The sequence below is a fragment of the Nipponia nippon genome, unplaced genomic scaffold (genome assembly GCF_047370975.1).
Source record: "Nipponia nippon isolate SJK-2023a ecotype South Korea unplaced genomic scaffold, ASM4737097v1 scaffold_2, whole genome shotgun sequence".
NCBI classification, from domain to species: domain Eukaryota; kingdom Metazoa; phylum Chordata; class Aves; order Pelecaniformes; family Threskiornithidae; genus Nipponia; species Nipponia nippon.
Window position 1 is genome coordinate 123164334 of NW_028262336.1, and position 20634 is coordinate 123184967.

A 20634-nucleotide genomic window follows, 5' to 3' on the forward strand; every position below is an offset into this window, starting at 1 on the left:
CCTTTGTTGTTGGATGTGTGACTGCTGATGAGTCTTAAAATATCTCTTGACCCACCAACCACCTTTTCTCATTATCCTAGCAGATAACCTTTCCATAACCTTTCCAGGACACTTCAGGAAGCAGTGTCCCAGCCTGAAGGGACACTGCTCCCAGACCTCAGCTGAGGGGTGGGAACAGGCTGGCTCCAGCGCCGCAAATCTGAGCGGCTTCAAACATTTAGGCAAGTTAGGAATCAATCATGTGCAAACGTGGCCTAATTCGCAGGCACGTTTCCATGTGCCGTGCAAAGCAGGCGAAGCCAGTTTTTGGCTCGGCATTAACTAATTTCAGCAGATTAAAATGGTACAGTATCTTACTTTGTTGTTTCAGCTGGCGTGGAAAATGCATCAGTAATTATCACAGGAAGCTAAGGAGGGGGGGAAGCACAATAGGAAGGGAGCGCTGGACGATACCCTGCTGCAGAACAAAGCAGACTATGTCCTGCCAGGCAGCTCCTGAGCAGCACGCTTTCCTTGTGGGGTTTTACCCGGCCTGAAGATAGACGTGGAGATGTTCTCAGTCCTGTAGAGGTTCCCCATTACCAGGCCCATGCTGTGCCCTGCAGCAGAGGAGGCTCCTGCATTTTCCCTTGATAGTTAATAAACATTAACTATTTAAGGGCCAGCTCCTAGGCGTGTGTCTAAATCACACATGGACTGCTAAACAAGCTGGGTCAGAACAGAATGGACTCCTGCGTGTAAATAGCCTTCAGTGTCTTGGGCTTAGTGGTGCAGGGCCCTGAAGATCTGGCCTGTATCTTCTGTCATTTGGGGGATTGTAACATTTGATCCTTTTTCCTCTCCTGCTTTTCTTGTTCACTGCTTTTCTTGTTCACTGGATGCCCTTGCAAACTCCTCCTTTGGAGTAAAGAACAGTGTACATCACCTCAGTATTAAGCTGTCCATGATCTTTAAGCAAAGTCCAGGCTAAGGAGGCAAAACAAACAGAAGAACAGGGCTGTGATCTGAAGTGGTTTAACCCATTGGTATAAAACAGCACCCACAGGGCCTCCACTGCCGCAGTGGGGATGGGGATGCCTTGTTGTGAAGTGCTGGCAGCTGCCTGGTAGCCTCCGCCTTCGTGGACGAGGGGGTTCGGTCTGCCCCTCGGCACAGCCTGGGCGCTGGCTGGCACTGCGCAGGCAGGAGTGAGGGCAATGCTGCAGGCCAGCGCTGCGACGTGTTTTTAAGGCGCTGCACTGTGTAGTCCAAGCACTTTACAGTGGAAGGATTAAAAACAGGCACCTGGAGGTGACCTACATTAGGCGTCTACTTTAAGATGCGCTCTGCATCTCCATTGTCAGACAGTTCTTCAGCATACCACTGCTTCTTCTGGGTCACCAGTGTCCCTAAATCTGTTAGTGGAGAAAGCGAGTTCCTTCCCTGAGCATCGATGCTTTGCGTTTTACTGCTGTTCTCGTTATCACAGAATCACAGAATCGTTTAGGTTGGAAAAGACCTTTAAGATCACCACGTCCAACCAGTAACCCAGCACTGCCAAGTCCACCACTAAACCATGTCCCTAAGCACCACATCTACCCATCTTTTAAATACCTCCAGGGATGGGGACTCAACCACTTCCCTGGGCAGCCTGTTCCAATGCTTGACAAACCTTTCAGTGAAGAAGGTTTTACTAATATCCAACCTCAACCTCCCCTGGTGCAGCTTGAGGCCGTTTCCTCTCGTCCTGTCACTTGTTACTTGGGAGAAGAGACTGACTCCCACCTCGCTACGGCCTCCTTTCAGGTAGTTGTAGACAGCAGTAAGGTCTCCCCTCATTGACTTGCTCCACACCATTTCTAGGTTTATTTTCTAAATGTCTTACAGAGGCCCTTTGGGGGAAGGCTAACACTAGCCCACAGCCATGGAGGTGAAGACCTTGAGCTGCAAACACTTCGGCAGCTTTTTGCTTCAGCTTTGTTGTGTTTGACTTTTGATTATGTATTTGGAGTGAATGGACAAGCTCCACTCTGCTTTCCAGTAACAGGCAGAACTGCTGCAGGGAGTTAATGTGAACCAGGATTTGAAAAATCCCTATGCTTCCTCTGCATCCATAAATTTAGATATATTTTCTTGGCTGCCTTTTGCTGGAGCTGTTAAATGGGTGTTTGCTGTTCCCTGGGCCCTCATCTTGGCATGGTTTTGATGGGGCGAAGTGTAAGCAGGTGGGGCAAGGGTAAAAAATAAAAGATCAGGCTGAATTTGGCCATCTCTTCCACCAGTGTGCTGTGGAGAAGGGGGAATCACCCACACGGGTGTACTATGAAGAAACGGGCAGTGGTGTGGCTATGCGCTCCCATCACTGCTGCTACCAGAAGGATTCAGCATGGTGGTGATGCTCTGCTCCGCTCAGCCAGCCCCGGGCCAGGTGACAGGGCAGTGCCAGCCCTCGGCATGGGGGGACTCCTGCCCCCAGGCATCCACGGTGTCCCCACTTCCCCCCATGTCTCCTGCGTAGCCACTGGGTGCTGTCCCACGCGGCACAGCCTTGCCATCGGCGCTAGGCAGCACTTTCCCTGTTGCACTTGTGCCGGCGCTGCCCATAACTCGGTGTGTGAAGCCGCTCACCCCTCTGTCTGCTCTCCCCGCTCTGAAGGAAGGATAAGGTCCCCGTGCATGGGTGCCTCTGGGCTGAGCCTTTTCCATCTGTGCAGCATCTTGAAGCAGTGGAGCAGATCCTTGCCCCGAGGTTTTGCTCCAGTGTAGCTCCAGCTCCCTCCACAGGGGCTTGTTCTTACTTACACTAGTGCAAGTGGAACATCAGCCTGAGAGGGGTTTTCCTTAATGTTTAACATATTCTGAATGTGCCTGAGTGTCAGAGATTTAATTCCTACTGGGATGGGCATTTTCCTGAGTGTACCTTAGGTTTAAATGCCTCTTTTCTTTGCCGGTCCTGTTGCTCTGGACTCCCCAGAGAGGCTCCTGAGGTCTGCTTGCTATTTTGTGATACTACGTTGAGCGTTCACTTTGAGTCTTGGACAGAGGGGATGATTTGTGAGCATTTTCCTTTCTTCTCTCTCTGCCACTCCGTATCTCACCTCAGATACAGACCGGCCAAGCTGGCTCTTGCTAATTACTTAAGGAAGTAGTTATCTGCCATAGCAGCATTCAATCTCTTTGGAAAACAGATAGACCAACGTGTTGAAGGGTGGTTGTTTTTTTCTTGCCACAACTCAAGGTGAGGGGTGTCCCCCCCCATCTCATTTTGTGGTCTTTTCAGAATTGAAGCACAATGATTAGCCAATTCCTTACATGAACCAGCTGTGAACTCTCCTCCATAGAGATGCTCTATTGTTCCATGCTGAAAAATTGTCATTATCAAAGAAAAATATTGAGCTGAGGCCAAGGTACAGTAACTTTGTTACTTGAGTAATGGGGCTGAGATGCAGTTTGGGAGACGTGGAGGGATTAGAAACACATTGGAGAGCAAGGAGGAGGATTAGGTATGGCAGAGCTGAAGAGTCCTGCTGTTAGTCAGAGCCGCAGTGCAAGTGCAGGGGATGAGTAACGGCACACCCAGTCCCACAGGTCTCCGCTCTGCAAAATGCACGCTGCTCTGCAGACTGAGTCCATGCACCCTTTCTTTCCATACACCCCACATCGCAAATTTCTGCTAATAACATCTTTAAAAAGGCCTCGAGTCCCTCTGCTGAATGTCCCACAAGCATTTTCCATTTAAACAGGTTTGCAGATACCATCATGTGTCACATCAGACTTCTTGACAGTCATAGAGTATACAGCAATTTTGCCTGGGTCAGGACCAAGAGAAACAAGATATTTCTCCAGTTACATTTCTTTCTTTTAAATACTTTCCAGGCATCTATTGCTGCTAATGCTGTGACCTGACACACTGTTGTACTGTAATTATTCCACTTCTGGATTTCTTTCTCTGATCAGTTCCCACTCCCACACAGGGATTTGGGGATTTCTGTGCAACATAAGCCTGGGAGATAGATAGCATGTGAGCATGCGTGAGCACATGCGTAGGTGTTCATATCCTACTGCATGCCACAAGCTTGGCATCGCTGACAACTGCGGGACCCTGGGCTCTCCCCACTTCTTTGCAGTTCAGACTGCCAGGGTGGGATCCCTTCCTCCAAACTTCAGATGTCTGCAGTAGAAGTGTCTACATGTATTCCGGTTATCTTGTCTCTCTTAAAAAAACTCTGTGGTGGTAGTGACGCTCTTTGGGTGCATTTCATTTGACCCAGTTGAGGTGTCTGCTTTAGCATGCACAGGATCATACGTGGTTGTTTAGAGGAGTCCCATCCATCCCATCCCATCTGGCATGGCAGCGAGCCAGGCAGTCCTGCTGATTATAGACTTACTGAAATATGGAGAATAAGCATGTGACACCCATAAAAAGCAAAATCTGAAAACTAGGCAATTATCTGGTGTTCCTTTATAGTCCTTGGGTGTTCATTATCTTCCTCTGCAATTTTTCTAGTCCGATGGCATGGCATTTCACCAGGTAAATACATTGCTCTAAATACAGCTTAAAAAGGCAGAGATTTGGTGCAGGAGAAGCAAGAGGAAATCCTTCATATACATCCTTCAGTTGTCTGAGTTGACATGTTAATACTGAAGCAGCAGAGCACTCAGTGTGTGGTTCCCTCCCCATCAACTCCCTGTTAAACGAACTGACCTCAGATGGTCTGGATCTGGAAATAAACTGATCCAAACTGTTTTCTGAGCTAGTGACGGGAATTCACTGAAGCAAATGTCTCAAGGGATTCTTTGCAAGAAAGAAGCTTCGGAAGCCACCAACCGTTAGTCTAGTCCACTTTGTGTTCAAGACAGATGCTTGCGGTGCCCTCATGAGTAAGAAATGATGCTGCTGCCATTCTGTACCGGTGTGCCTGTGCATGGACACCATGGCACTAACGTTTGCTGCAGGAATGTGGCTGCTGCCATCTCTGCTAAACCAGAATCACTCTTAAGTGGCACTAATTATTCATTTTTGGAGAACTAAACTCATATGAGTTATAAAAGAAAAATGTTGGTGAGCTAATGGTGTTGATAAACACTTCTGATCTGGCCAATAAAGCTTTTCTCTGTCAGAGTAGCTTATATAGGTTCCCTAAGCAAAATAGGCCATGTCAATAAAAGTTAGTTCTCTGCCAGAGTAACTGTATTCCCACTAGGTTTTCTGCTTGCATGGAAATAATGAGAGAGTAAATAATTCCCTGATGCCATGATATACCAGTAGATTTCTAGTTTAGCTGTGGCTTTTGCACTAAAGAAAAGGAGCAGGTAAAGCTGCATTTATTTTCTTGGTCCTTGACAGATGAGGCAGCACCATCTGCTGGTTTCACTGCTCATGCTCATGCTTTACTCATGAGCTGCTCTTGTTTCCCAGCCCGGCTTTTGGCTGATGCCTGGCAGCACCCCAGGCTCTAAGGACCCTGCAAGGGGCTCACTGAAGCACTGGCTGATTGAAACCCTGACGCACTGCCTGATTAAATGGGCAGGAAAATAGGAAATGCTGGAAATCTGGTGAAATCAGGTTTATTAGCCTAAAAGGGTTCATTGTCCGCCCCACCCATGACCACTCACTCAAGACTTGTTACTTGTGGCCTCCCTGATTTCTCACAAAGCTTCTGAAGATGAGAATGGAGACACCAGCATTAGAGCTGGGGACAGCATCAGAGTTGGGGGCACATCTGAACTGGCATCCTTTAAAAGGCTGAGGACTAAAACTGCCTCCTTCATTCCTAGCTCACCTTTAGCACCTGTATCCAGCTTGCCCGGGTGACCTGAGATACCACCAGCGCCTGAATCCTCACTAGTCTGTGCCTTACTTGATTTCTTTCCACCCTGTTCCTTCACCTGGGATAGGACATTAGATTAATGCTATATGTGATTGATGTGAGGGGAAGGCAGGTTTATTCAGCCTAGGTATCTGCCTCCCTTGAAGGATGGAAAGCTGTACATATCACAGTGGCTGTAACAGCAGGACACTGCTCTCCATATACTGGATTCTTTCTCACTAATCTGGGACCAGCTCATGTTCTCAATGACTCCTTGGCAGTGAGGCATGATGGTTCTGAGTCAGGATATCAGAGTATTAGGGAGGTAAAAAAAGAGAAGGTGGTACTGGAATGTGAAGGTAAATGAGGAGAAGGAGATGATAATGCCATGATCACGGAGGATTTTGTGACAAGGGTGCCCAAGTTCAGACCACCACTCTGCTACAGATGTCTTATGTGACCTTAGACAAGTCGTATGCATCTTAAACCCTCGCAAGTTAGGTATTAACTTCTGGCGTTCTGGGACCCAGTGTCCCTTTGAGTCTATATAGAGGGAAATTGGTGTTCTCCTGCCTTGCAGGGGTCTTCTGAGGATTAATATTTCAGAGTAGGGAAGGCACTCTCATCCTTTAGTGACAGGATCTAAGACAATGGTTCCTACCACAAGGTTTCTAACAGCCTATCAGTGGGGTAGACAATCCATTTGCCAGGATGTCCATCTCATGGTGTTTCTCTCTTTTCAGGCACCGCGTCTGTTGCCGTCGCTGGCATCTTTGCAGCCTTAAGGATCACAAAGAACAAGCTCTCTGACCATAAGTTTGTTTTCCAGGGAGCTGGAGAGGTAGGAGTGTTCTTGAGTTTGTTCCTAAATGTGATCTAAACTCAAATTTAGAGAGAGAAAAGTCAACCATGAAACTTCCTTCAGGGCTTGGCTTCATGAAAACAAAGCACCGAAGTAGGTTCCTTGTCACTGGGCAGGAGCGGGCCCCACAGGTGGATCTTGCCACTACGTAGAAGTTGCCAACAGTCTTTCAGTGACCTCTTGGCCCATGAGTCCTGGGCAGACTTTCTGGAAGCTACGAGGCTGCCCTTGTGTCAGTGGGGCTTTAAGTACCTTGAGGGAAGTCCCTGATGAGGCAAGGTGCTGCAGGAACATTAAGGAGGCTGGTTTGAGTCCTCAGGGTTGGTATTTAGGGTAAACCAGAGCCTCTTTCGCAATAGAGTCAGACTCAAAGAACTGTAAGAACATAATCCCAGTTTTTGGAGCCAATCATATTGCCCCGATGGCAGAAGTCAGGTAGTCTGTAAGGTGCCTTGCTCAAAGAGAGAGGGGGAAGAAAAAGTCTCTAAAACCTGGACTGTGGACTAAAGGCGTTGGTCCAGGTCCTGGCTCAGCTCTCGCCCACCTGTGGGACTTTGGGCAAGGTCTGTTACTCGCAGTTTATCCCTCTGTGAAGCAAAGATTGCTTCTTTTCTCTCTCCACCCCTCCTGACAGACATGTCCATGCTGTGGCACAGAGACCATCCTGCCTTGTTAGTTCCCGTCTGGGCAGGAGGGCTGGGCACAGCTGTAGGACCACGAATACACACAGCATGTCCAGGGCTGCTTCCTCAGGCAGGAATGGGACAAGAGGACTTGCCTCTTGGCAGTACTTCAGATACAGCAATACCACTCTGCTTTGAGTTCCTCTGTACCAGCATCGTCAGCAGCGTTTGTTCAGTGTCTGCCCCTTTCCCTCCCCTGCAGCAGCTGGTTTAAATGATGGAGACAGCCTCTGCCTGTCAAAGTACCACCTCCACTGCTCCAGCCTCACGGGCAGCCTGCTCTGCTGGACGATTGTTTGAGGGTTTTTTTTTTTTTATTTACGTCAGCACCTACAGTGCTAAAATCAGCCCCGTGCCATGGCACTGTACAAGCATGGAGCAGAAAGCCTCCCAGCTTTGTGCAGTGCTGGGGGATGACCCAACACATATCTCATTTAAAATCTTCCTCCCCAAAAGATGATGGTTCCTCAATGAAGTGTTTATATACTGTGTTCCAGGCTGCAATGGGCATAGCTCATCTCATCCTCATGGCCATGGAAAAGGAAGGAATTTCACGAGAGGATGCCATCAAAAAAATTTGGATGGTGGACTCCAAGGGACTGATTGTGAAGGTAAATTTGTCTCTAGAGCTGAGCTCCGCTCCCCTGGCACCTTCTGCAAGTTATAGGGAGGCCAGAGCAGGCAGATACCTTGGACCCTGCTCAGCCCTGGAGTAAGGGCTGCAGTTTTACTGGTGTCAGCAGAGCTGTTCCTGCTTTCAGAGGACTAGATCTCACCGTGACAACAGTGTACCAGCAGCACTGTCTACCCTAAAGGCAGCGCTTCGGGCTGGGTCTCTGAAGTGGTAGGATAGACATGTCTCAGTGGTATTGTAACTCCATATGGCCATGGTCTCAAGCAGCGCTGGAAGTCTTGCATGCCAGTCATACGGGGTAGTGCAACAGCAACGTTGTGCCCTGCTTGGTGATCCAGCCTGGCCCAGCTCTACTCTGCACTCCCTGGGTCCGCAGGGCGTCTGCCCTTGTCCCTTCTCAGACCTGAGGAGACTTGTACTACATGTACAACTTCTCTGCCTTAGCAGCCAGATCCTTCCTCCACACAATCAATGTATTTTCGAGTGTGAGAGGAGCAGAGACCAGCCCCATGTGATGTTACACCAACAGCTCAATGCCTGACTGGCTGATGCTGAGGACCCGCTCTGAGGAATCTGATTTAAGTAGATGGCCAAGAGATGAAATGAACTGATGAGTTACTACATTATGTCTCCACCTTTTGCCAACAGACCAAAGTTTGACTCCTTCTTTGTCCTCACAGGGCAGGAGCCACCTGAACCATGAGAAAGAGATGTTTGCCCAGGACCACCCCAGTGTGAACACGTTGGAAGAGGTTGTGCAGAAAGTGAAGCCTACAGCAATTATAGGTGGAGTTCCCTTAGTGCGACCTTTTCACATCAATTCAGTTCTTAGGAGAGTTTCTGTCTTTCTTCCAGGGCCTCCTTTTGTTCTCCCAGTCAAAACAAAATGAGCTTTTTTTACCCCATTTTGTCAGTTGAGTTTTCCACACCCTTTCCCCTTCGACCGTGAGGCACAGGCTTCCTCTCCTTTGGAGCTGTAGGAGCCCTCCCAGACAGGGCTGCAGAGGGAGGTGCTGCGGGAGGCAGGATTTGGGGCTCTCAGCAGTGAGCTGAGCAGGCTGAGCAGGATGAGGATGACAACAGGCAGCTTGGGCAGGTCTTTGGGACGCAAAGTGCTGAATGCCACAGCCAGACCAGCCCAAATACTGATTCCCACCCTGCCCAGAGGAGCAGAGGGATTTATTTGGAGATAGGCTTTTAATCTTGCCAGAATATGAGAAACATTCCTACCTGCATCTCCAGAGATAGAGCCCGTTCCCTGCTGCAGTTCATTTACTGACAGAGGCATCCAAGAGGGATCAGCCCAATGCGCTGAAGTCAGACAGTCAGAAAGCACCATCTCACTCTGCTGTTGTTGTTTTAGGTGTCGCAGCCGTTGCAGGAGCTTTCACTGAGAAGATTTTGAAGGACATGGCAGCCTTCAATGAGAGGCCCATCGTGTTTGCCCTGAGCAACCCCACAAGTAAAGCGGAGTGCACAGCGGAGCAGTGCTACCGCCTCACCGAGGTACTGGAGCTCAGCGTAGGGAAGCTGGGTGCTCCGGGTACGCTGCAGCCATGACTGTACCAAGGAAACCACAGTGGTGCATGGTGGGCGGACAAGTGACAGTGGGCCGAAGTTGAAACAAAAGAGGTTCAAGCTGATCATAAAGAAAAACTTGCACGCTGTGAGGAGAGTCAGGAGGTGGAACAGGGGCCCAGACTGCTCGTGCGGTCTCTGTCCTTGCAGGTTTTCAAGACCAGGCTGGATAAAGCCCTGAGTAACCTGGTCTGATTCCATAGCTGACCTTGCTGTGAGCGGGAGTTTGGGTCCCTACCAGCCTGAACTACTTTGTGATCCTCTAAAAAAAAGCACTTGCCTACTTCACCCACAGCTGTCTGAGGTGTCCCATCATCCCAGGCTACTGTCCCCTGTGTTTTGCCACCCTAGCTCTCTGTGTAACAGTTTCATCACCCAGCTCAGGCTCAGTGTCACTGAAGAATTATTGTCATGTGGATTGACTTGGGGTGAGAGAGGAGGCCTTGTGTCACTCTCTCCTTTGCTCCCCCCCCACCTGCTGCTGGCTAGGGCACTCACAGTCCCCAGGCCTTTATCCTACATGAGTCCCTCTTCACACTCAGTAAATGGTTGACAGGGAGGAATCATAGAATCACAGAATCGTTTAGGTTGGAAAAGACCTGTAAGATTATCAAGTCCAACCGTTAACCTAGCACTGCCAAGTCCACCACTAAACCATGTCCCTAAGCACCACATCTACCCATCTTTTAAATACCTCCAGGGATGGGGACTCAGCCACTTCCCTGGGCAGCCTGTTCCAGTGTATGACTACTCTTTCGGTGAAGAAATTTTTCCTAATATCCAATCTAAACCTCACTTGAGGCCATTTCCTCTTGCCCTATCGCCTGTTACTTGGGAAAAGAGACCGACCCCCACCTTGCTACAACCTCCTTTCAGGTAGTTGTAGAGAGCAATAAGGTCTCCCCTCAGCCTCCTTTTCTCTGGGAAGAGAGACTCCTTCTCAGCAAGTTCAGAGCACTTGCAGTTGGGCAGTGCAAACACCCACTCAGTGCTCAGTGGCCCTGTCCATGGCCCTGTTTGTGGCCCTGTTCGTGGCCCTGTTCGTGGCTCTGGGGACCAGGCCTCCAGAAGTATCAACTGGAGATGGCTCTGGTGGAGATGCCTCTCGCTGACTTGCTGGACTGACTCTGGTCACCAGAGTCCCCTGAGTGCAGATCATGGCAGGCAGCAGAAATGTAAGATGTCTCTTCTGAATTTGGATGCCTCTTTCTCTATCTTTTATCAGGGACGGGGAATATTTGCAAGTGGGAGTCCATTCTCAAAGGTAACCCTGCCCAATGGACAGACCTTCTTCCCTGGCCAAGGAAACAATGCCTACGTCTTCCCAGGAGTGGCATTGGGAGTCATCGCCTGCGGAGTCCGGCACATCTCTGATGATATCTTCCTCATCACAGCAGAGGTTTCCAACTGGCATTTAGCTAATGTTTTTAAAAAGGTGATAAGAGGCACGTGCACCTACTTTAGGTGTTTTCAAGAACCTGGCCTGCAGCAATGCATTGAGTGGAAATTGCACAACCTCAGCAAAAAGCCGTGGCCTTTTCTAGTCTCAGGGGAAAGCTCAAGCTTCCATTGCAGTACAAAGGTGCAGGAGCCATGACAGGGTTTTCTTCATTCTCCACAACTGATGCCCTGGCACAGCACTTCCATCATTGTGGTTCCAGTTTTAAGTCTGTAATGAAACATATACAAACATGTACTTCGAATAGTTCAGGAGTTCCCATAGAGAACTAGTCCCAGCTCTGCTGCTGCTGAGGTTTCAGCCACGTATCGTGTAATGCTAGTGCATGTGGTACATGCTTGAGACCATCTCTGTAAACTATCTTTCTCTTCTTTCTAGTCCATTGCTGCTGAGGTGACAGAGCAGAATCTTGCAGAAGGAAGACTCTATCCCCCCTTGGACAGCATCAGAGAGGTGTCTCTCAAAATCGCTGTGAAAGTGAGTACTCATTTATTTCCACTTTCCGCGGTAGGGAGGGCAGGAATTGCCTTGGTATCATTCTTGCTTTATGGTTTTTTAATTTAACTTTTTCTACAGCCTAAAGCAATGATTCTCAGGAGTCCCTCCAGCCAGAATTGCTGCTTTGATTTCTCCCATCATTAAAGCCCAAATGTGAAAAATACCTCCTGATTTTAGGTGCCTCACAGCTTACAAAGCTCTGCTTTATTGCTTGGAGCTGCGAGGGCTCAGCACTTAAAAAAATCAGGTTTAGGGTCAAATGCAAACATGATGCAAGTTGCCAAAAGATTTTAGGTTCCAAACTGCTATTTTGGAACCTCTCCTCCTGTATTTGATAGGGGCCTAAGTACCTAAATACTATTCCACATCTGGGCTTGTTGTCTAATTGTGGTATCAGTGCCCCGTATACATCAAATTTGTAATTCCTGTTCAGGGGACACCTACTGAGAATCACGCTGGCCTGCTAGGAGTTACTGACGGATGCACAGTGTAGCTGAGGAGCTCAAGGGTATGAGCGGAGGTGGTTAACGGGCTGCTCTCCTTCTTTAATTGCACACTGCAACCATTTTGCCAGGGCAGGGGTGTGCATTTCTAAGCAGCCAGTAATTGCCAGCAGCTTGCATTCCTTCACCCAAGGGATGAAGTGCAGCTGACTCAGGGAATTGCACAAAGAGAAAAAAGCAAAAAAGGACACAATTTTGAGGGGGGAGATGGGGGGAAAGAGAGAAAATACAGCCAGGGCCAAACTGCAGCTGGTTTCAACTTCATACCGTGCCAACTTTATTTCATCAGCTCATTTTGCTTATCTTTTTGCAGATTGTTGACTGGGCCTACAAGCATGGTCTTGCTTCTTGGTACCCCGAGCCAGCAGACAAGGAAGCCTTTGTGAAACGGCTCGTTTACAGTCCTGATTATGATTCATTTGTTATTGACGATTACAGGTGGCCCCCCGCAGCCATGCAAACACAAGATGTCTAAGTTTTTGTGAGAACTGTTTTCTCATTTTTTCCATCAGTTCCCATGGTTCATATCATTGCTGATATAAATGCACCTCCAGGCTTGCAGAATGATAAAAGTAAATTAATCCAACTAGTTTTTTACTTGCTGCTGCTTTTTCTCTGTGGGAGCATATCAGTAGGGAATAAAACAGAGTCCAAGCTGGGCAGTCAGTACCCCAAGAAGAGAGACAGACTATGGCTGCAGCCCGTTCCAGTCAATCAGCACTGCATATTGCTGGTTGCTTAACATACTGCCCGGCTCTCAGCTCAGCTGCCTTGGGAGAAGCTACCTGGGCCACCTCAGAAGCAAAGAGTTCCCATTCCTAGTGGGAGTGCTTGCGGGAAGCTCGGAGCCCCACTCCCATGGTGGCAGCTGTATGCATGCTCATCCCTCACACACGACAGCCGCACTTTGCCCGTGGCTCTCTGGATGTGATGGGAAGTGTGTGCGTTGCCCTGGGAGAGGTCCACGCCTGGGGAGCGCTACCCCTTCCTGCTTCAAAAGTCCCCAGTGTTTGAGGAATCTCCTCCAACCCAAGCTGGTGCATGGGCCATGAAAACAAACCCCAAAACCTCCCTCAGCCCCATGGGGATGACAGACTCCCTCCCCTCTGCGGTCTGGGCTGCTCTCCAAGGGCACAGGAGCCAAGGGACGCACAGCGGGCAGTCGAGCTGGAGACCAGGGCACCCCCAAACCCACACACGGCTGCCCCGCTGTGTCTTCTGCTGGGCACTGCTAAGGAAGGATTGCCACCAGCCAGAGACCCTCCTGGGGGGTCTCTCTGTGTCACAGAGTCCCAGGGAGGCCTCCCCTAGCCCTGCAAAATCGTCACACCCCGCCAAATACCATCCCAGTGGGATGACGGTGTTCCTGACCATAACTGGGAAAGAGCAGAGGGGCCTGCTGGCAGCCCTTCCCGTCCCGGTTCTCACCACTCAGGCACAAGGCTGAGGTTGGTTACCACAGTATCTTTAAGTGGCTTTTAGCACCAGGAAAAGCATCTCGTCCCTTTGCTGATGAGCCACAGCATCTCCAGTGTCCGTGTGCTTGTAATGCCAGCACCTTTCACGCTCCTCGCACAGGTAGGTCTTCTCACCTCGGCTAAGGAAGGAAAGAGTTTCAGATTCAGCGAGAGACACTGAAAAATACTCGCATTTCCTGAGCAAGAGACCCTGAAACTGAGCTTTCCTTGCCTTTTCCATGGCTTCTGGAAAAAAAAGTCTGCTTTTGAGAAGGGAGGTAGCAGGGTGGCAAGTACTTTTTTTGTTTCGGAAAGGTGCCTGCACAGCTTCTTTTAGTTTCTTCCCTCTTTTCCTTCCTGTGCACCTCCCCACTGCTCAGTTAAAGGCTTGACCTTTCTGTGTGTTCAGCTTCTGGGCCTGACTTCTCAAATATCAGGCAAGAATGAAAAGAAAAAAAAAAAGAAAACAAAAAGAGAGAGAGTGCCTTGTAAGTGGAGCCACGAAGAGAGGAAATTTTCCTGAACAGCCTGAGAGCATCGGGGAGTGCTCAGCCGGACTCATGACAGTCACCTGACAGTCTTCCTCGTCAAACACTGCCAGCGAGGAAGGCTCCATGCTTCCGGCAGGGACACCAAAGACAAGGCGCTTTTTGAGAGGTGGCTTGAAAGTCTTAATTCTTCACTGTTCCAGGAAAGAGACTTCCAGAAGCGTGGTTTATTCTTCAGAATACTGGTTCTGGTCCAGCTCGTCTTGGCCAGGCAAATAGCGAGTCCAAGGGAAGGAGGATCAAGCCATGCCCTTGCCACAGCAGGGGCCTCTTTTTGTCCTCTGGATTTGCCTGAGAGCTGTTGTGCCTTGTAGGGACGAGGCCAGCCAGAGAGACAGCAGCCCCTTCCTGGTTCTTTGGAGGCAGTGATTATCCTGGGACCTGGGTACCTTCAGCCCTCAGGTCCCGTGGTGGAGGCAATGGCTGTTTTGGGGGTAGTCTGAAAATGCTTTCCATACGTGGGCCCTTCTCCCTGTAAATGTCTGAGTCATTTCTTATTGCACTCCAGGAACAGCCCAGGGTGTTGAACAAGCTCAGACACACATGGAGTGATCCCAAGAGCCTGTGGCCCTCTCACCGTATCATGAACTCGGCCCTGATCACTGTTACCGTCTGTTGTCGGTTAACATTGTAGGCAGCTAAGTACCATCAACCAGCTTGCTCACTCTCTGGCAGTGGCAGGGGGAAGAGAATCAGAAGGGTGAAAGTAAGAATACCTCTGGGCTGAAACAAAAGACAGATAAATAGGTAAAGCAAAACCTGCACACACAGGCACTCCCAGGAGCCGGCTCCCACATTACTTGTTCTGTTAGGCTCTTCCTTCATCCTCACTTCTCCATTCTTCTCCTCCACCTGCCCCTTGGGAGGCTGAAGAGGCCCTTCCCCAGCAGCTCTCCCAGGTGCTACATAGAGCCCAATCCTGGAAACAAGACAACAGGATCCAGTCTTTGGAAAAAGTCTCCCTCCAGCTCCTTTCTGAGCACTGGGCAAGCCCTGGCACTACCGGCTGACCCAAGAGACACTGCTGATATGGTCAGCAGCCAAGGGCTGCAGAAGCAAACGTACTCACTTGGGAAACAAGACAACAACGCCAGAAGCTGTCTGGGAAAGGGCGTTCTTTCTGCCTGATGTGGCTGAACCCATCGTCCCTGGCCTTTGCAGGAGAGACAGCCCCACGTGAGAGCATTGCCAGGGAAGGATCCCATTGCCAACCAAGGCAGTCGGCCTTTGGGCCCTGGCCCTCCATGGACAAGTAGTGTTTAACAAGGCAGAAGGTGCCCAGCGCAGGTATTCTGACACCCTGAAATGAGAGAGAAAAGGAGGGACAGGGCACAGTATTTCTGAGACGGGACATAGCTTCTGCGAGCAAGGCTGTTGTGCCCTGGCCACTGCTCATGGGAAAGGGGTCAGATGGCAGCAGTCTGCTGAGCTTTGGAGATAGCTGCGCTCCCTGGGCCTTTTTCACCTCCCTCCAGAGATGCTCTAGAGCAGAGCAAACACCCTCAGCCAGGGACCCCCCTCAAGGGCTTTCCAACCAGTGGGGAAAGCCTGGAGAAATGGCTCAGGCTGAATGCTGGGCTGCCTGGCACGAGCTGCAGGCAGCATGGATCAGTTCCTTCTGCTGTAGCTGGGCTCTTCTTTTTGCTCTGCGTGTCAGAGCAACAGGGCCCGCAGCACATCTGTAGCCCACAGGGTACCTCCAGGGTGTTTCTTCTGCATTAAGAGATGATGGGGGGTCCTTCAACACCCCCAGCATCTCTCCAGGATGAAATCTGGCACAACAGGGCTGCTCAGCTGCCTGTTAAACTCCTACGAGGCTCACTCTGCCCCACGGATCAAAGGCAAAGTGGCTCCTTGGAAACCTGTCCAGCTGAGGCCCGCTCCCTGGAGCGCTGCAGGAGCTGCGGGACACCGACGCCTTTGGTACGATGGCTCTCATCCCAAGGCTGTGACAGCCAGAGCGAGCGCGCTCTGCAGCAGCGCTCACCCAAGCCCCACGGCCCCTGGGGAGGTTTGGTTGGTTGAACCACGCCAACCCCGGCATAAGGGTCCCTGAGGAGGAAGGGCTCGCTAATCACACGCTGCCAAGCCAGCAGGCTGCCGCCAATCCGGCACCAGCTCCCAGAGGCCCCGGGAAGCTTCCAAAAGGAGCGGCAGGGCCCTGGACGGGGAGCCGAGGTGCGGCCCTGGGCGGGGAGCCGAGGTGCAGCCCTGGGGGCAGCCGGGGCTGGGGTGGCTGCTGGCCCCACAGGAGAGGGGTCCCACCAAGAGCCTGCCCACCAACATGAACCCAGGCACACAGGAGGGAGCCCCCGCCACCAGTGGTCACTGGAGGACACAAAACCAGCTCAGAAATGCTGAGGGGAAACCCCCACAGCCCTCAGTCACTCCATCGTTCATTCAGCAACACTCAGATTCATCAAACAGGGCCCGTATCCTGCAGAATTTGGAAGAAGAGCGAATTGCAACTGAAGGAAACTTACAGCAAGGGTGACTGACTAAAGGTAGAAGTGTCTCAGAGCATTAGCAAAAGAGAAAGCAGGCATGTGAGAGAGGGTGAAATATGCACAATAATGACAGGTCCATAGAAGGTGCCTTTCAGGCTCTCTTGTGTCTGTGTCAGACAAGGGTCCTCCATCAGGGCTCAGGCTTGGGAAGTCGCTTGTGCTGCGCTTCTCTGTCCCAGAAGAAATCCCAAGCACACAGTGCAGACAGGCCCAGCGCTGTCTCCTGGTGGCAGGAGGATCTCAATCTTTTTCTTTTGCCCTCTCAGGCCCCATCCTTGCATCCTTTCATCCTTCCAGGACCTTGTCTGTGTTTAGGCATGGCTGAGCCATTTCTCGCTGGCCTCCAGGAACAGCCCAGGGTCTTGAACAAGCTCAGACAAATGCTGCATGATCCAAAGAGCATCTGGACCTTTCCCCATCTCATGAACTCAGCCCAGAACACTGTTACCATCCCACAAGATGGGCAGGCTCAATTAAATCACGAGAGGCAATGACCTTGACTTCTGGACTAATCCTTGACATGGAGTTACCAAGGAATGCTCCTCTGAGCCCTTGGGCTGATGGCCCATGACGCTCCCTGGTTACCTGTGGCTTGGATCACTCTCTGAACACTTGCATCCCTCACACGAGCCATAGCCAGCAAACACACCAACTCTCCTGTTTTCCAGGCTGCTCTCAGGGGACAAGGCGGCAGCGGGAAGCCCAATGTACCTGAGCTCGTGGCGAATATCCTCCTGAGCCCAGTTACGGACGCTGCACACATGCTGCATGACATCCATACGTTTTCTGCTGGGCACTGCTAAGGAAGTGCTGCCCACAGCCAACAGCTCTGTCTGGTGGTGTCCCCATGTCACAGAGCCCTGGGGAGGCCTCCGCTATCGCAGAGATATTGCCCCTGCCCCCAAAGAAGGCCTCAGTGGGATACCAGTGTCCTTGGCCATGATGGGGAGAGTGAGCTGTACGAGGGGAAACGCTCCAAGACGTCTGTGGCCTTGGGCAAGAGAACAAATGGGGAGCAATGGCAGGCTACAGCGGGGGGTGAGTGAGCAGCTTAGGGAGAAGAGTGCCTGGTGAGCCTGGACAAAGAGCTGCTTGGGGCAGCAGGGTCCAAATAACAAAACGGAGAGGCCATTCAGGCAACTATTTATGCCATAATACCTCGCACATTGGCTTCATTCTATAAAACAACGCATTAGATTATTAATCCATCTTCCTCTGCCAGTAACTCCAAATAACTACACTGCAAACCCCTGCAGTTGGAAGCAACCCTCTTTATTGTTCAGTAGGCAGCGGGATTTCGCCCTGGGCAATGCTCTCCCCTCCTCTGCTCACAGCTCGACAGCTGCAAGGGGGCAGCGCTGGCTCCCCAGCCTCTCCTCCCAGCTGCAGGACTTGGGGCAGTGGGGCCCTTCAGGCTGGTCCTACCAGTGGATCTTCTCAGAGGTGCTAGGGAGCAAAAAAGAAAAGGTTCAAGGCTGATGTGCAGCGAGGGAGGCCGAGAACACTGGCTGACCCCTTCAGCCCCCGCACGCCTGCGTGTGCGCCTGGCCCGCGGGAGTCCCGATGGTCTCTGTGGCTCTGTGGAGGCCCCTCGTGTCCCAGCTCGTGGCGGGAACCTACGCAGCGCCAGGCTGAGGCGCTGTGCGAGGCCGGGGCAGAGACCTTTGGCCGAGCAGCTCCAGAGGCGCAGGGCAAGGCCTCTGGCTGCAGATGCTGGGTGGGAGGAAGCAGGGGCTACAGGGTTTGAGGAGCTGGAGCCCAGCACCTCATCCTGCTGGAGACGCCCGAGTGTGGAGCCGCCCGTGGGTGTTGGGTGCCAGGCGGAGCTCTCACCTGGAGTCCCCACCCGCTACCCCGGAGCGGGAGGGATGTCTGGTCGAGGGCCGCAGGATCCAAAGCCTGCTGCTGCCCCTGGAGCCCGGAGAGCCCAGGGCCCCGGTTGCCCAAGGGGCTGCTGGTAGGGGGAAGGCGGCCGCTGCAGGAGGGGCTTACCAGAGCCTCGGGATTTCCACAGCGCTGCTCTTGCGCCTGTCTTCCTGCAGGGCTTCCTTTCTCTTTTCCAGCAGCCTCCTCACCTGGATGCCCCGCACGAGAAGGCAGCTGCAGCAGCAGAGAACACCACTGTCACTTGGGCTGGCAACCTGCCCGCCTCTGCTTGCCCCCAGCCCCCGGGGCAGGGAGCACAGCCCCCTTCCACTTGGTATCCGTGACCAGCAGCTCCCGGGGAGTTTTAGCCCACGGCCTTTGGGCTGCAGGGGGACAGCTGGCATCGGGGCCTCTTCCCCGTCGTTCCCTACCAGCAGCAGCTGGGGCATGGAGAAGCAGAGCCCACAGGTCGGCAACCTGCATCCTTGATCCCTCAGCCGGCCTGCGGCCGCTTCACTCATAGAGGCCTTTGTGGGAGCTGGCACACGCTTACTTGCTCAGGGACTTGTCCAGAGCAGCTGCCTCTGTCGTCTTCTTTTCCGGGGGGTGAGGGATGAGAAGATGCTGCTGCTTCAGTCTCCCTGGTGCCACCTGCACTCCAGACTTGCCATCCTGTAAGGCTGGCCGTCCTCCAGGCATCAGCTGCACCTGCATTGGCATGAGACGAAGGTGAGACCTGGGCCCGAGCTCACTCCAACGTGCAGCACCCTGGGAGGCAGCGATGCAAAGACCACCCAGCCTGCCCGCGGCTCCTAAGCGCCCAGCCCTGCCCGCTGCCCTGCTTGCTGCCCCTCCATGAGCGGCACCCCAGGAGCGCGTGTTTCACAGGGGGTACCTGTCCTGCTCTGCTGTGACCCTCACAGACTGGGGGTAGAGTAGGGTCTTGGTCAACTCCAAACCCATCGTGATGCGTGCACTGGCAAACCGCCCTCTCCTTGCCGCCAGCAAGCAGAAAGCAGGTTTGGGCAGGGGTTGCTCTCCTGCCCCTGCTGCCAGCATACAGCCCTGTACAGCTCTGCGTACAGAGCAGGACAGGTACCCCCTGTGAAACACGCGCTCCTGGGGTGCCGCTCATGGAGGGGCAGCAAGCAGGGCAGCGGGCAGGGCTGGGCGCTTAGGAGCCGCGGGCAGGCTGGGTGGTCTTTGCATCGCTGCCTCCCAGGGTGCTGCACGTTGGAGTGAGCTCGGGCCCAGGTCTCACCTTCGTCTCATGCCAATGCAGGTGCAGCTGATGCCTGGAGGACGGCCAGCCTTACAGGATGGCAAGTCTGGAGTGCAGGTGGCACCAGGGAGACTGAAGCAGCAGCATCTTCTCATCCCTCACCCCCCGGAAAAGAAGACGACAGAGGCAGCTGCTCTGGACAAGTCCCTGAGCAAGTAAGCGTGTGCCAGCTCCCACAAAGGCCTCTATGAGTGAAGCGGCCGCAGGCCGGCTGAGGGATCAAGGATGCAGGTTGCCGACCTGTGGGCTCTGCTTCTCCATGCCCCAGCTGCTGCTGGTAGGGAACGACGGGGAAGAGGCCCCGATGCCAGCTGTCCCCCTGCAGCCCAAAGGCCGTGGGCTAAAACTCCCCGGGAGCTGCTGGTCACGGATACCAAGTGGAAGGGGGCTGTGCTCCCTGCCCCGGGGGCTGGGGGCAAGCAGAGGCGGGCAGGTTGCCAGCCCAAGTGACAGTGGTGTTCTCTGCTGCTGCAGCTGCCTTCTCGTGCGGGGCATCCAGGTGAGGAGGCTGCTGGAGAAGAGAAAGGAAGCCCTGCAGGAAGACAGGCGCAAGAGCAGCGCTGTGGAAATCCCGAGGCTCTGGTAAGCCCCTCCTGCAGCGGCCGCCTTCCCCCTACCAGCAGCCCCTTGGGCAACCGGGGCCCTGGGCTCTCCCGGCTCCAGGGGCAGCAGCAGGCTTTGGATCCTGCGGCCCTCGACCAGACATCCCTCCCGCTCCGGGGTAGCGGGTGGGGACTCCAGGTGAGAGCTCCGCCTGGCACCCAACACCCACGGGCGGCTCCACACTCGGGCGTCTCCAGCAGGATGAGGTGCTGGGCTCCAGCTCCTCAAACCCTGTAGCCCCTGCTTCCTCCCACCCAGCATCTGCAGCCAGAGGCCTTGCCCTGCGCCTCTGGAGCTGCTCGGCCAAAGGTCTCTGCCCCGGCCTCGCACAGCGCCTCAGCCTGGCGCTGCGTAGGTTCCCGCCA

At 52.6% G+C, this 20634-nt stretch overlaps 1 protein-coding gene across 2 annotated transcripts in view; it reads left to right on the forward strand.

Annotated features, from left to right (window-relative positions):
• The window catches only part of ME3 (malic enzyme 3), a 134108-nt gene extending 121505 nt beyond the window's left edge, over positions 1-12603 (forward strand). Inside the window, exons 8-14 of one of the 2 annotated variants that reach the window (XM_087758458.1) lie at positions 6533-6630; positions 7832-7945; positions 8649-8754; positions 9332-9474; positions 10772-10981; positions 11384-11482; positions 12320-12603. In XM_087758458.1, the coding sequence (XP_087614584.1) occupies positions 6533-6630; positions 7832-7945; positions 8649-8754; positions 9332-9474; positions 10772-10981; positions 11384-11482; positions 12320-12481 (932 nt within the window). In that variant the 3' untranslated portion in view covers positions 12482-12603. The remainder of the gene's footprint in view (positions 1-6532; positions 6631-7831; positions 7946-8648; positions 8755-9331; positions 9475-10771; positions 10982-11383; positions 11483-12319) is intronic. The other variant, XM_087758459.1, reaches the window with a different exon arrangement.
• The last annotated feature ends 8031 nt before the right edge of the window (positions 12604-20634 follow it).